The 16,431-nt window shown below is 44.6% G+C and overlaps 1 protein-coding gene across 2 annotated transcripts in view; it reads left to right on the plus strand.

Moving 5' to 3' along the window:
* Positions 1–16,431, plus strand: part of LOC119728258 (dynein heavy chain 2, axonemal-like) — a 160,116-nt gene that overhangs the window by 83,588 nt on the left and 60,097 nt on the right. For both annotated transcript variants that reach the window (XM_038200414.1, XM_038200415.1), the window contains exons 25-27: positions 11,294–11,410; positions 11,540–11,681; positions 15,909–16,195. In XM_038200414.1, the coding sequence (XP_038056342.1) occupies positions 11,294–11,410; positions 11,540–11,681; positions 15,909–16,195 (546 nt within the window). The remainder of the gene's footprint in view (positions 1–11,293; positions 11,411–11,539; positions 11,682–15,908; positions 16,196–16,431) is intronic.

The raw sequence follows: 16,431 nt of genomic DNA on the forward strand, positions 1-16,431 counted from the left end.
CGGGCATACAATAGGGAACAAAAGATTGTATACGTCTCCACAGGGCAAATTCTATAGATGAATACGTCTCCACAAGATTTTCACGAAATAGATATATGGATTTTACTCAAAAACTAGGAATTTCCAAGGTGGGTTGATCTGTCACAAATAAGAAAAATTTAGAAAAAGGATATTAAGTCCAAATTTTAGCCAAGGAAATTAATTCTGGTTAAAATAAGAGCATTTTGAAACTTCCCTTTCAAACTCGAAAACTTTACTATACGAGTTCCACAGCAATATCTGGATTGTATGTCCATGTATGTCTTGACACTTGATACAGTGAAGGTAGCTTGCTAGTATAACTTATAAGTTTGGACCCCATAAGACAAAGGCCAAGGTCATTTTTTTTTGTTTACCAAACCAGTATGCATGTGCAAGTGTAATCACTCACTAAAATATTAGGGGGCCTGTACACTGTTCATACATGTTTTTTTGTATAATCAATGTGGCTTCTCCACCCTTTTTTCTTGGACAGTCATATTTTTAATTGAAACAACAAAAAACAAACACATGTACACCCCCATGTATTACTAAAACTTGAGACTTGCACCATAGTACATGTACATGTACAATGTATATGCAGCTCTGTAGGTTGTTCTTAGGATTTTGAGTCACTTTCGGACACCATAGGCCAACTGTTCTCATTATTAAAAACCAAAGAAATGATGTCATGATGATAACTCAAGCTTTATTCAAATAACCATATTTTCTTTTGATTATTTTTAAAAATTCTTATTTTTTTCATGTAGGCCTTGTAAATACTCAAAGGATAATGCTCAAAGGATTTGCCTTTGAGAAATGTCTTGCTTAAGACTGAAAATATCCAGTCAGTTTGCTTAAATCACATACAATGACTTCCCAACAGAAAAGCAAAAAACAAAAATTCTTTATGGGAATTACATATATAACCTAAAGAAAACAATAACGATGTCAATGAACGTTCCATGTGACCCAGGTAAGTTGATGTTAATAGAGTGGTGTTATGTCATGGAAATAGGCATGGTTGCGGGGCATTTGTGTTTTTTAACACTACTTTTCTTGTTTTTTCTTGGGATACACTCTCCATTTTTTAATCCTTAGAAACTAATATGTGGTATTATTCTTGCTCATCATCCATATTATGTCATATCTCACAAACAAATCATGCTAAATTCAAAATTATTTTCTTAATAGGTTTTGTAGGACTTAATATTGGTAATTCTATCAATTTATGGTCCGCGTGTTTTCCTGTCCTTGTTACTAGGGCTGTCGGAAATATTGGAATAGCTTTTCGCCGGTTCGAATACTCAAAAGAACAAACAAAGTGATGTTACTTTAATCGTGAAGTTGTAACATTTGTGTAACAAGAGGATGAACGGCTGTCGACAGCGGTTCATCTTCTTCTCCTTTAAGCCCGGTTCATACTCGGCACGAAAGTGAAAGCGAACGTGAATTGGTGACGTCATAGCAAGTATTCGTGCTGCGAATTCGTAAAAGTTGAACACATTTCAACTTGGGCGAATTTTGCAGCGAACGTTTCTTAACGTCAAATTCGCTTCGCATTCGCATTCGTGCCGAGTATGAACCAGGATTCAGCAGGTTAAAGCCCTTGACAGATTTATAAAATACTGCAAAACACTGCAGCGGCCCATATCATCAAGCGCTGCATGCAAATTGTACACGGCGCACTTTGCTTGCAACTTTTGATGGGCACGGCATGCAGTTGTAGCTGGCACGTGTAAATTTGATCAGTGTCTTTTGAATATTTGCTTAAATAAACTTGCGAATAATCGAATACTAAATTATTAAAAAATTGACAGCCTTACATGTTATATCTGACATTTATCATGTTATAATTCTGATACTCTCCTTGTTCTCCATGTCTACCTCCAAAAGATTATGAATTGCAAACTACCTACTCAACAAATTAAATATTGTTTGAAGTCATTCTTCATGAGACTTGAATGGCATATTATGGCTTGGATGCTATGTCTACTTCACTCACTTACCTGAAGAGCCACTACAATTGCATTTTCCCCTTACCGGCAGGTTCCATTCGCTAAGAGTTTATACAACAGCGCCCTCTATAATGCTACCCACACTACCCTGCGCCACGAGCGCCATGTTGGCTTCCTCTTTTCTCTTAGCGGCGGGACAGATAAGACGTGTTTTACAGTACCTCAGATAATTGAGTACTTCGTCTTTATCTGTATTCCTATTTTGGTCAAGAGTTGTAATAATAAAAGATAAGTAAGACAAAGACCTTGTGTTGTGTAACAATTCTTCGTGAAGTGAAAGTTAATAAATAAGGAAGAGAAATGTCGCTTCGAAATGACGTTGCCCCGAATTCGTCTTCTGTGCGTGGCTCGGCAGACAATGACGTCTCGCCGTCCCCCCAGACTGGAGAACCTGCAGGTCGGGCAGAGCATTTTAAAGATTTGCCTACCCCGACTGATGCAGTGGGAACTGAACATAAAGAGGGAACACGGGGCAGCAAGGGTGGTAAGACCAAGGGCAAATCCCAAGCCGCTGCCGTTGTTCATCCCCAGACTGAAGGAGTGAAGCATAATAAACGGGGAAAACGGTCTCATGTGCAGACCGTAGAACCTGCTGTATCTGATACGGTTTCCGTGCTCTCTGGTTGTGGGTCGGCAACTCCGTGTGTGAGCATGCCGGCCCTGGCCGTTCTACTACCCGTTGGGCTGAGGCCAACCAAGTCCCACTCGACGTTCAGGTGCGAACGTTGGACCGGAACAGACCAGAGTTATTGCGTTGCCCACTTACGGGACATCATCGACTTCATCATACATTCCATGTTCGGGGATTCCCGTGGTGGACGAATCATCGGAGATTAAATCTGGTACATCTCGAGCCCGCTCGAAGAAAAAGTCAAAGAAATCACGCCGATATAGACACCACTATTCTTCGTCGGATTCCGATGAGGATTTGTCTGAAAGCAAATCATGACGGCGCAGAAAATATCGACGCTGTGACACGTTTCCTCAAGCTGAATTTCCGCAAGCTTTTCACTCAATTTCGGCATCATTATCGGTCCTCACAGGAGCGTGGGTCAGGGGCCAGTGCATGACCAACTCACCCCTGAAGTCGCCCCCAATATCGCCCCAGCGTCACAGAGTTTGCATCCAGATCAGTTAATTCACAGTGATGGTATGCAAGATGTCCCTCCACAAGCATTAAGTCATACAGCTTCAGCTGCACCATGCATTAGCATCAATCCATTGTCAACCTTCTCTGGATCTGATGCCGAGTCATCGCGGAACAAGAGTACAGTGCATGAAGCACAAGGTGTTGCGGGTTCGGACCCATCCATTCAGGGAAATTCCAACCGTTCCCACACCAAATCTTCTGAAGAAGATAATATGGAGATTCGGCACCTTCCTAACTTCGAGACAGAATTACGACTGGTGCAGAGAGACATGATTCGTGTTCTCAAACTTCCTAAATGTGATGAGACTCCTAAAGTCCCGGAACGTAAGTCATTCAAGCAATGTACGGGCCCAGTTTGCTCAGAGACACATAATCCAATTTTCCCGACTATTCCTCTGGATCAAATGTGCGTAGAACACATCAAGACCGTAATGGAGACCAAGAAGTGGAAACTTTTCGATCAACGGGCTTCCAAATTCTTTCGGTTCCCAAAAGAGGACTTTGAGTCTTTCTTGTTGGTCCCGTCTATGCCACAATCAGCTAAAAACAAACTAGCAGCTGATGGCGGAGCAACTCCCGTTAAAGGGACATTCATGGATCGGGCCCAAGGAAAACTTGAAGATGTTCTGAATTGAAGATGTTCTGAAGAAGTAAGATGAGGCGTCTCGTTTAGGACTGCGCTCATCATCCTTCATGCTCTTTCTCACAGAATATCTAGCCTGTGGCTGTGAAGAAGATTCTACCATCACTGCGGATATGGTGACGGCAGATTTTCACTGCCTCGACAGTACTCTGCGCATTGTCCTCAAACAATTCGCAAGAATCTCAACACTTGCCACGTCATCCCGACGAGCTAGCGTGTTGGATGCATTATATCTACCAACTGAAGGAGCACGCAAGCGCTTGGACGACCTTTTGCTGGCAGGCAACAACTTGTTTGCTGGCAAGTTTAAAGACCAGTGGTCAGACATTCAAACCTCCTCTCCCCCCCCCCCCCGATACTCTGGGGATGGCGTAAATGACATTCCCGACCTCCACCAGCCTCCTATTGTAGGACCGGTAGAAGGACGCTTACAAAAATTTGTAAGGTCCTGGTTCCAGACTACAAACGACAGTTGGGTACTCAAAACAATCAGTCAGGGTTATCTCATCGAATTTACAAATTCCCCTCCATTGGACAATTTTGTTTGCCAAACGCCGATCCCTCTCGATCTATCAAAACGAGAGGCATTGGAACAGGAGATAATTTCACTTCAGACAAAAGAAGCAGTCTGTATTGTGTCCCCGGCCCAGGGGTAACTCCCAAGAAAGAGACCGCTGTTTGGCGACCGATACTAAATTTGAAACCTCTCAACAAATTTATTCGCCCAAAACGATTTCGTATGGAAACATTGCGGGTGGTGCTAGACTCCATTCATGTTCACTCATGGGCAGCATCACTGGATCTAAAGGACGCATACCTTCACGTTCCGGTACATAGAGATCATTACAAGTACCTCCGGTTTCACTACATGGGAACAACATACGAGTTCACAGTTCTCCCCTTCGGGTTGTCCACATCCCCATGAGTATTTACGAGAGTAGTGAAGACAATAGGAGCAGCACTTCACAGGCGGGGGATCACCGTGTTTATGTACCTGGACGACTGGCTTATAGTAGACCAGTCGAGCACGGACATGCAAACAGCTCTACAGTTAACTTTGAGTCTGGCTACAGACCTCGGGTTTATAATCAACGAGAAAAAGTCGCATCCAATCCCAACCCAGTCACCAACATTCTTGGGTGCAGTCCTGGATCTCAAACATGGGGTGGCATGCCCAACAATGGACCACATTCTGAACCTCCAGCAGATGTTTTTAGAAAATACATCTGCTCCAGCAAGAGCATGGCTCAAGCTTCTGGGACTCATGGCCAGTATGGTGGACCTAGTGCCATTTTGCCGGCTCAGGATGTGTCCTATCCAGCTTCATTTACTAATGTTTTTCTGTCCAAGTATTCATCCACTGCACCATGTGGTGAGTATAACCACAATTCTGTCTCCACACCTACAGTGGTGGTCAGACCCGTCCAACCTACAACAGGGCCTCAATTTCCAGAGGAAACAGCCCTCACTAGTGATACTACACGTGGGGCCCGGAACACCAATCATCTCATATCAACATCCTCGAGATGCAAGCAGTCTTCAATGCCCTCCAGCATTTCCGTCAAGCAATTATAGGACAGTCAATCCTAGTCAAATGCAACAACACCACAGTAGTATCGTACATAAACTAACAAGGAGGCACTCGATTGCCCCAACTCTGCCTCCTAACTTGAAAACTGTTCCGATTTTGTATTCGGAACAAAGTCACTCTCACAGCAACACATGTACCGGGCAATCTCTTTGCGTCGTCAAAGAACAACCAACTACCAGTGTTCTGCTCTCGAACACCAAGTCCTCGAGCATGGCACATAGATGCACTGTCAATCCGATGGGACGGCATGTTGGCTTATGCCTTTCCTCCCATATCTCTGGTCTCCCGAGTTCTAGCCAAGGTGGAGCAGGAGAACTGCAAACTTCTCCTCATGGCCCTTTTTGGCCACGTCAGCCATGGTTCACAAGACTTGTGAAACTTCTGATTCATCAGCCGGTAGTATTACCTCACAGACCAGATCTGCTGTTTCAGCCGGTGTCGGGATTCATTCATCCAGCCCCGACAGATCTCCACCTGACTTGCTGGACATTGTAAAGAGATCCCTTACAGCAGCAGGCCTTTCAGGAAAGGCTGCTGACATTGCAGCACAGAGTCGAAGGCCCTCAAGAAGGACTGTCTATGATAGCAGATTACACCATTTCTATAAATGGTGTAAATGGCATGCTCTCGATTCCACCAATACTTCTGTAAAACATATTGGGGATTTTCTGGTTTACCTCTTCGAGTCTAAGATAACGATAGCCACAATAAAAAATTATAGGTCAGCTATTGCGGCGATCCACAAAGGCTTTCTAGACGGTTCGTCAGTATCCAACAATACAGCCATTGGCCATCTGTTACGAGGGATGTTTATAACAAGACCTCCCACACGTAAACTTTTACCTTCCTGGGACCTTACTCACGTTCTTGCTAGTCTTTCAAAGGCCCCGTATGAACCCTTGAGTCAGGCTTCACTATTACATCACCATCATCATGGCCCATCCCGTCGCAAACGACAATGGAGATGACGTCTCTCACAATCATCAATGTAAAGTTGTCTTGATGAAGATAAATCGTTGTAGACAGCAGAATGCCAATAGAGACGGTTGCTGGCAGTTGAGTCCCAAGTAGTAAGTGGTATCCCAAAGAGGCAAGGTCGCATTTCAGGACGTCTTTGTATCGCAGTCTAGGTCGACCACGGGGGCGAGGAGCGTCGGCAAGTTCACCGTAGAGGAGATCCTTGGGGATTCATCCATCTGCCTGCCTGTGCACATGACCGACCCACTGAAGGCGGCGCTGTCTCAGCATGGAAAACATATCGGCAGTTTCGGTGAGCTGCAGAATGGAAACGTTTGGGATATGATCACGCCAGGAAATGCCAAGAATGGGACGAAGGCATCGGAAGTGGAAGGAGTTGAGACGACGTTCTTGGCGACGGTACGTGGTCCATCATTCACTGCAGTACAGCAGGACACTCAGTACACAGGCAACGTAGACGCTGATCTTCAGTTTGATGGAGAGGTTTTTGTTGTTCCAAACACGTTAGCGGAGACGGCCGAATGTGGTTGCAGTTTTACCGATGCGGGAGTTGAGTTCAGCATCAAGAGAATTGTTGCTGGAGATGATTGAGCCGAGGTATGCGAACTCATCAACGACGCTCAGGCTAGACCCGTTGATGGAAATCAGGAGAGGAGCTATGGAACCTTGCGAGAGGACAACTGTCTTGCCGAGGCTGATCCGCATGCCAAACTCTGAGCAGGCTTTGGCAAAGGAATTACACGGGGATTGAAGGTCGGATTCACTGTAGGCGACAAGAGCAGCATCATCTGCATACAGGAGTTCTCTAATGAGAACACGTCTAATTTTAGTCCTGGCACGGAGACGAGAGAGGTTAAATAGCTTTCCTGAGCTGCGGGAATGTAGCAAAACGCCAGAAGGGTCAGGAAAGGCGCGCAGGAGTAGAGCCGAGAAGAAGATCCCGAACAAGGTGGGAGCAAGCACACATCCTTGTTTGACACCGCACAGGATCGGGAACTTTCCAGATTTGGAGCCATTGAATTGAACTGTGGCTTGCATGTCGTCGTGGAAAGCTACGAGGATGGACAGTAGTGTGTCTGGACAGCCCAGGCGCTTCAAGATGGAGAACAGGCCTGAGCGACTTACAGAGTCAAAAACCTTTGTCAGGTCGATAAATACGACGTAGAGCGGACGTAGTTGCTCAATGCACTTCTCCTGTAGCTGTCTAAGGGAGAAAACCATATCGGCAGTTGAGCGGGAGGCACGGAACCCACACTGGCTCTCTGGGAGGACTCTATCACCGATGACCTGTAACCTGGGAAGTAGTACACGGGCGAGAACCTTGCCGGCTTGGCTCAACAAGGAAATGCCTCTGTAGTTGTTACAATCTTGTCTGCTACCTTTGTTTTTGAAGAGAGTAATAATATTCGCATCCTTTAGGTCTTGTGGTAGACAGCGTGAGTGCCAGCAGAGTTGGAATACGTTAAGAAGCTCAGTTGACAGGGCAGCACCACCGCACTTCATGACTTCAGAAGGAATGCCGTCTGCACCAGGGGACTTGTTGTTTTCAAGACCACTGATTGCACGTTTTACTCCAGACGAGGTGATGGCACAGTCAAGCTCATGCAGGACGGAAAGTTGTGGGAGAAAGGCTAATGCATCGGAGCACACTTCTACATCGCTAGCAAAGAGAGAGCTGTAGTGCTCTGCCCAGCGGTCAAGCTGTGCTGATGGATCAGTAATAGCTATGCCAGAAGCTGACAGCAGTGGAGCACTCTTCTTTGGGGTAGGACCAATGGCCTCTTTAATACCATTGTACAGGCCACGAAGATCCCCAGAGTCAGCGCAGTGTTGGATGCGGGCACTGAGACCAGACCAGTAACGGCAGAGGGCGGTACGGACAAGGCATTGAACGTTACTCTTTGCAGCACGGAGCACAGACGCCGAAGAGCGGGTACGAATTACGGTGGCTTTGATTCTGGCAGTTCGTTTGGCCTCTATAGCCGGGAGCAGGATGTCAGCACTATCACGGAACCAGTCGGGTTGTGTTCGAGTACGGCGACCAAAGGCAGTAAGAGCGCAGTTCGTGACTGAAGACTTGAATCTAGACCATGCGGGACCAGACTTGTCAGGTGTGGGAGATGAGCCAAAACGATCGGTAACGAGCTCACGAAACTTGGTGACGCGGTTGATGTCACGGGTAGCAGAGGTGTTAACTGCAGGGGTTGGCTTCGGCTGAGCTGTGTGAAATTGTTTGGGATGCATTCTGAGCTTGCTACGGACAAGGGCATGGTCAGTGTTACAGTCTGCTGAGTGCATGCTACGACATTGTTTGACACCGCACAGCTGTCGTTTCCTGACGATAATGTGGTCGAGTTGGTGCCATCGGTGTGAGCGTGGATGCAACCAGGTGGCCTTGGAGTAAGGGGAACCTGCGGAAAAAGTGCTGGTGAGACACAAATCGTGGCCAGCACAGCACTCAAGAAGGCGCTGCCCGTTGTCATTCATTTTGCCCACACCGTGGGGGCCAATTACACCGATCCATGACCTGTAATCAGATCCGCTGCGTGCATTGAAGTCTCCGGCAAGCACAATGTTATCCCCAGCTGGAATGCTGAGCAAAGTATTGTCGAGGAGTTGGTAAAATTCATCCTTCTTCTCAGAAGTAGCCATCAGAGTAGGAGTGTATGCCGAGATAACAGTGACCAGACCACTCCTAAGGCTAATTCGCATGGACATGAGACGGGGTGAGTGGGAGACAGTTTGGTGGATACATGGGAGAAGCGAGTTCTGAATTGCCAGGCCAACTCAATGCATAGGTCTTGCGGTGTCGGGGTGACCAGACCAAAAGAATGAGAAGCTAGCCTCGCGGACTGAGCCACTACCGGTAAGCCAGGTCTCACTGAGAGCACACACATTTATGCCCAAGCGAGTAAGTTCAAGATCAATTATCGCAGACTTTCTTGGTGAAGAAGATTGGCGATGAGTGTGTATAGTCAAGGAGCGAACATTCCAACAAGCTAACACGAGAGGCAGTAGCAGGATGATGACCCAGACGCGCCTGCCTGGAACGCAGTCCTTGCCGGGCAACGGAAGTCCCCAAAAAGGGTGGCCCCCGACTGGCCGGACGCTTATTTTGATCAAGTCGTGCAATCATGATTGTGGGACACCGAGCGCCGAGGCAAACATTGATTGAGAGTGAATGCTTGCCCAGGACAGACACTCTCCTCTTGACCTAGCATTCATCTGGACCAGCGGAACGCAATAGTGTGACGGCTGAGATGAAGAAAGGTTGCCCTGCAGTGACGAACTAACTACGCCTGGTGACCAACAACTGTTGACTCAGAAGTGAGTTCCTCCGCTTGATGGTTGGCCACAGCATACCGGAGACACTTAAGCCTATACATGGGGAAAGTGGCACCGCTATGATTGCAGCTGCCAGCCCCTGCTGCCGAGCTGACATGTGGACATGTGTACAGGAGGGAAAAGTCCCTCACCTGCAGGAGTCCACCATGCAGGTTCACTCATGTAGTTTGGCTGACCAGCCGAGGTCAGGAGCCAGGGTGTGGCCACTGCCGTCAAGCAGTTCCGTGGAGCCATACATGAGCTAGGGTGAACTAGTGGAACCAGAGGTTAGAGCCCCCATAATCATAGGGCGGCTGCTCATGGCCAAAGGTGCTATCCATCCAGATCACCCCTACACCCCTATTCACTATTACACCTGTCAATAAAAGTGGTAGTTTTGCTAGCTGTAGCAACTGCCAGACGTCGCAGTGAACTACATGCGCTCACAGTAGAAGATGGCCACGTGCGTTGGGAACCAAATGGGGTGCGATTGATCCCCAATTCTGGATTCCTGACCAAAAATCAATCCGCTTCCTTTCAACCACCGGATATATTTGTCCCAGAAATAAAATCGCTCTCCTCAATCCCATCAGACAAGATGTGGTGTCCAGTACGAGCTCTGAAATGGTATGTTGACCGAACAAAACACTTAAGGGGTCAGACAAAACAGCTATTTATTACGTCTACATTACCTCAGCGGCCAGCATTTAAGACACAATCACACGTTGATTTGTTAGAATATTAAATTAATGTCAACATTTTTACTATGGCTTCATAGGTTCCAATCTTATGACGTGAAAGTACCACTTGACTATCCAGTTTTTTTGTGTGATTGGCCACCATTGCAGTAGGCATACGTTTAGGAAGCAACCTAGTCGTGCATTGTAAATTAGACAGCTTATTTTCACGTAAAATAACCTTGAACTCTTTATAAAATGACACACTGGTCAATACTTGTGCTGTGCACGGTTGTCATAATCATGCCTCCCACTGAGCATTATTGTCACAGTTTTTGCCACTCATCAGCTTTGGAGGCCTGCCTACTACCTTTTGCAAATGGCACTATACAATCTTTGCCTACTACAATGGTAGCGCTGAGACTGCCTAATACCCGGACGTAGGCCGGGTCATATTGGTCAGTGAGAGAGCCCTATTGGGTTATTGATATACTGATAAAATTGTTGCTTGAACATTTCTCATCCAAAAGTACTTTTGGATTTGGATTTAATTATGGATTTGCTCCCTTTTTGAATGTTAAACTACTACAAATTAGTACAATGTTATCAAAATGAAATATCAATATGTATGGAGCTGATATGACAAAGGGTCTCCTTCCTCAAGTGGAACTTTGCATATTAAGTGCTTTGCTTGTCTGCTCTATATATGAAAGCCATCGATTGTGTCAAATGTAATATTTACTACATCCTCTTTCTGCTTGAACTGAAAAAAAAAACAGAGATAATTTCTCAATCAAATTTCCTTCATGGTTAAACAAATAATGTCGGAAGAATTTATTTATCATTCATCCAACAATAAGTTGTATGTTTTGGAATTTTTTTGGTTTTGTTCAGAGTGTTCAAGCTCGTAGTGAAAAGATTGGAGAGGAAGAAGTTCGATGTCAGGCCATGGCGGATGCTGCCCAGCAAGATTTAGCTGAGGCTTTACCTGCATTAGAAGAGGCAGTCAAGGTAATGGACAGATTACATTAAAACGTTCCTTTTAAATGTACTAGTTACCAAGGATTTCATTTGAAAAAGAGTTTAAGTCACTAAATAAGGGCTTAAAATAATAAATTCCTTTTTCTTTTACACATAAAGGCTTTGGAATCCCTCAACAAGAAAGACATTGGAGAGATCAAATCCTATGGACGACCTCCAGCATTAGTTGAGAAAGTGATGGAAGCTGTCATGATCCTGAAAGGATGTGAACCGACATGGGCTGAGGCAAAGAGACAATTGGGTAATCTGGCTTTGAAAACGTTGCTTCTTTTGCAATCTTGTGATTTTGTGCAATGAGCAAATTGCAGGTTTAGTTTAATTAAGGGGCTATTCAAAATTTTCGATGTTTTTAAATTTCAATTTTTTTGTTCAAAATTGTTTTGACCCACCCACCCACCCCAATTTTGGATCTTAAAATATTGATTTGCCATTCAATATAAAACATAACGAATGTCCAGTTCATTGATGGCGGAATGCAGCTACAGTCTGTATACAGTACCTTACCAACAACATGGCCCACTAGCATTCCCGTACGTATAGGGAATCCACCTGGAAACACGTAAAACTAGTTCATTCTAAACGATTATAAGTTTCAGTTCGCTCTAAAAAAAATTAACTTTTGTCTTATCGAAAAGAGGTGTAATGACTCCCATTATTCATGAAGTTTATTCACAAAGTGCAGTCGAATTTTTTTTTTGAACTCTCAACTCGCGTTTTCAAGACGTGTGGGTGCTGCCATGTTCATTGCAGGCAGATGTACCATGCGCATAGCACACGCGGGTTGCCTATTAGTCTTGAACACAAGTAGGTTTATTTCGTTGTCGCGATTCGTAACCGACACTCGTGGCGTGTAAAATAAACCCGGGGTATCCGCTCCATTTGCACGGCGCACTGATTTTACACATGCTATAAGTCTAACTTCACTGGTCCCCATGCATATGGTGCTCCAATGGACGTATACACAATACAAGGTACATTGTACATGTACCGGATGCATACTGTACTCGTACAGTACGGTATGGGCAAAGGTTTACGAATCAGAATGCAGAATTGGCCAGTCCAAAGAGCTTTTATTTTCTATTTTCTATCTCAGTTTTTAATTGAAAAAAGTGAATTTTGTTTTTGAAATTTAAAAACATCGAAAATTTTGAATGGCCCCTATAAGGAGATTATACTGTGATGGAGTAGTTGTAAACATATGGTTTAAAGCCGGGTAGGGGCCTGGCCACCGATAATGGCCCACATAACATTTATACCTGCTCCATCACACTATTATCTCCATACATCAAAAGTCGGACAGAGTCCAGTGGATATATGTGCTGAAATCCTACTGAATTGGGTACTTTTTCCTGAAAGCGCCAAATTTTGTGTACAGAGGTAAAATGTTTAAAATACTTTGATATGAAGAGCCATTAAAAATTAAACACATTTTAACTTTTAAGGCCCATATTTGATCAACAATACTATGCCAAAATGAGAGCCAGACTACTCAACCCAGACCGTCCCGACCCAATGATACTCACCCCGGACCGGCCCTACCCTGTGGGTTGCATTCTTCTAACGTGGCCAAAGTACTTCAATCTTTTTATTGTTGCTCTTTCTGATATGTCTAGGTCCAGGTTGAGTGATTCTGTGATGTGTGTGTTACAGATTTTGTCTAGACGGCTTACTCCCATTATGTGACGAAGGCAAGACATCTCAAAAATATGGAACCTGTTTCATCTTCTTTCTGAAGTGCCCATGACTCGGCACCATACAGGAGTATTGATAGAATCAGAGTTTGGTACAGCTGCATCTTGGTGTGGTTGCTGATGACTTTGGATGTCCAAATGTTGTTCAGCTTTTGAAATGCTGCCCCCACTTTCCTGATTTTTGTTTTGATGTCGTTTGCGCTTGTTCCATTGTCTGCTATTGTGCTCCCCAGGTACACAAAATTGTGCACCTGCTCAAGTTTGTTGTTGTTGATTTTGATGTTGACGTTACACTTTCTTTTGCTTATGACTTGAACTTCTGTTTTGCTGATGTATATCTTGAGGCCATAGTCACTGCTAGATTTGTACACTTTGTCTACCAGTGATTGATGTTCCTCTGGGGTTTCTTCTATTAGGACGATGTCATCTGCAAATCGCAGGTTGTTTATACAAGTCCCTCGTATGGTGACTCCTATTTGGGTATCATCTAAGGCCATGAGCATAACTAGCTCAAGAAGGATGTTGAAGAGTTGGAGGGAGATTATGCACCCCTGTCTGACTCCGACAGTTGTCTTGAACCACTCTGTGAGCTCTTCATTTACTCTGACCGCACTCTGGGATTGCTCGTATCGTGAGTGCCTGCAACAGTCTTATCAGCTTGCTTGCGTATCCAAAGAAGGCCATCGCCATCCATAGGCCCCTCTGCCAAATTGAATCAAATGCTTTCCGGAAGTCGATGTAGCAGCAATAGAGGCTCTTGTCTTTTTCCAGGTATTTTTCGGTTATTTGTCTTAAAGTGAAATTTTGGTCAGTAGTAGCCCTCCCTGGTCTGAATCCCGCTTAGGATTCTGATAGAATTTCTTCTGTTCTTTTGAGAATTCTTCTTTGCAGAATTATGGCCATTATTTTCCCTACATGGGACAACAGACTAATGCCTCAGTAGTTTGCACAGTCTAGTTTGTCCTTCTTATACATGTATATTGGAGTTATTACCACTGTTCCCCAGTCCTCTGGGAACAATTCATTTTTCCATATTTGATTGCACAGATAATGAAATATGTCTGTTCTTGCTTCACCTGCTGCTTTAATTTTTTTCTGAGCTGATGAAGTCAAATCCAAGTGCCTTCTCTTCACTGGATTTCTTAATGGCACTTTCGACTTTCAGTATACTTGGCACTGGGTCATCTGGTGAGTTGATAGGCAGGCTTTCTGCTGCTGCTGTATTTGTGGGGTTTTGTTCATTATATAGTTCGTTGTAACTCTCTAGCATTTCGGACACTTGATTTCCATTTGTTATTTATCATGATAAAGTCTATTTTGTTTAATGTCATCCCATTTGGCGATTCCCATTCGCAAGATCTGTACGTGGCAACTATTAAGGGTTATCGTTCGGCGATTGCTACAATACATAAGGGATTTTTGGATGGTTCAACTGTTTCGACTAATAATGCCCTATCTGAATTTCTTAATGGCATGTTTATCGAGTGCCCCCCCCCCCCCCCCCCCAATGCTGTCTGGTACCCTCTTGGGATCTGGGTAAGGTCCTGCAATGGACCGATCCAGTAAGCACCGTATTCTGGTATTCTGACCAATCACAGCCGTGATTTATGTCCGACATGCGTGCACAAAAGTCCGACATGCGTGCACGCGCGTATGATGCGCGCAGCAGGGAAATGCAGTGTGGCATTGGAGAGGAGCACGTGTTAATTTGCCCACGTGCGCAGTGGGAGGAGCTTACTGGATCGGTCCATTGTTAGCCAAGCCTCCATTTGAGCCACTTTCCGCGGCTTCCCTGATGAACCTGACTGTGAAGACGATTTTTCTTCTAGCTGCGGCCACAGCCAGAAGGCGAAGTGAGCTCCATGCACTTACAATTGGTAATGGACACATCAGGTGGGAGCCACATGGTGTCTGACTGATACCTAGCCAAGGTTTCCTAACCAAAAACCAGTCGGACTCATTCCCCTCCCCCCCCCCCCCCAACATTGACTGTCTCAGCGGTTGTGGAAGACAAGTGTGGTGCTCTGTACGGGCGCTTAAATGGTACCTTGCTTGCACTAAAACTCTCAGAGTTCCATTTTTCAGCTGTTTATCACAACAACATCTCCTTACAGATCAGCCATTCGGGATACTCTGTTTCATTGGGTGGTTAGGGCCATTCAAACATCTATCCAAATAAATCAACTGGTTAGGTACATGCCCATGGAACTAGGGCAACTGCAACATCTTAGGCCTTTCTCAAAGGGGTTCCCATGAAAAGGCTTTGTGCCAAGAAGCTAAAGTACATGTATACATTGCATAAGAATGTTTAATGGGCAGGGTGGTGCAGAAGGTGCATGGGTGTATTGGAAACAATAGTTCTAATAACAAAGATGTGTGTAAGATCAGTCACTCTCATGTTGCAAACATTGACCAATTTTTGAAGACTCATTCTACGGCTGTACAATCCAATGTTCATTATTTTGTGACATGCACCTTGCACTTCACTGTACAATTTCAAGGTGAGGTGGAAACAGTTATGTCTAATGATGTGTCTAGTTTTAAAGATTTAACAGAGGAGGACAGTAAATTAGAGTTACTATGTTTGCCTTCATCTTTTGATTGAGACAACAATGATGATGACCATGTTAATGACTTCAAGAATTGAAGTTGACAAGGTTAAGACGGAGCTCCCACTTGGATCCTTTCCTTCATATTCATGATTCAGATAATTAAAGGTAGCTCTTTAGGTATATTTGTGTTGATTTATTTCCTTTTTCTTTAAATAACAATTCTAGGTAACCAGAATTTCATCAAAGAGCTGATAGAGTTTGACAAAGACAACATGTCTGACCGGGTTTTGAAACGTATTGGCCAGTACTGTGCACAGCCTGACTTCCAACCAGACATTATTGGACGTGTCTCAGCTGCAGCACGCTCCCTTTGTCTGTGGGTGAGAGCCATGGATGTCTATGGTCGCATTTTCAGAGTTGTGGAGCCTAAGAAGCAACGCTTGAACAATGCAACATCCATGCTTGCTGAAAAACAGGCAATTCTGGCTGAGGCAAAAGCAAAACTCAAAGAGGTAAACATTTAAAGACACTTCATTTAAAAAAAGTTGTCAATAGCTTGAAGTTTCAAAATGTACTCCGAACTATAAAGCAGGCCTTAATAGCTGGATCCAAATATAGGCCTGCTACTTTAATCCATACACTGCTGTAATAGTACGACTTCCATAGATCCTAGTATTACGACCAGGTTTTGACTAGTAATAGAATGACTGTGTGTTCTTCTTCTTGTGTTTAGTTTTGTTTTTGAATT

Source organism: Patiria miniata, unplaced genomic scaffold (assembly GCF_015706575.1).
Source record: "Patiria miniata isolate m_02_andy unplaced genomic scaffold, ASM1570657v1 HiC_scaffold_20, whole genome shotgun sequence".
Lineage (NCBI taxonomy): Eukaryota > Metazoa > Echinodermata > Asteroidea > Valvatida > Asterinidae > Patiria > Patiria miniata.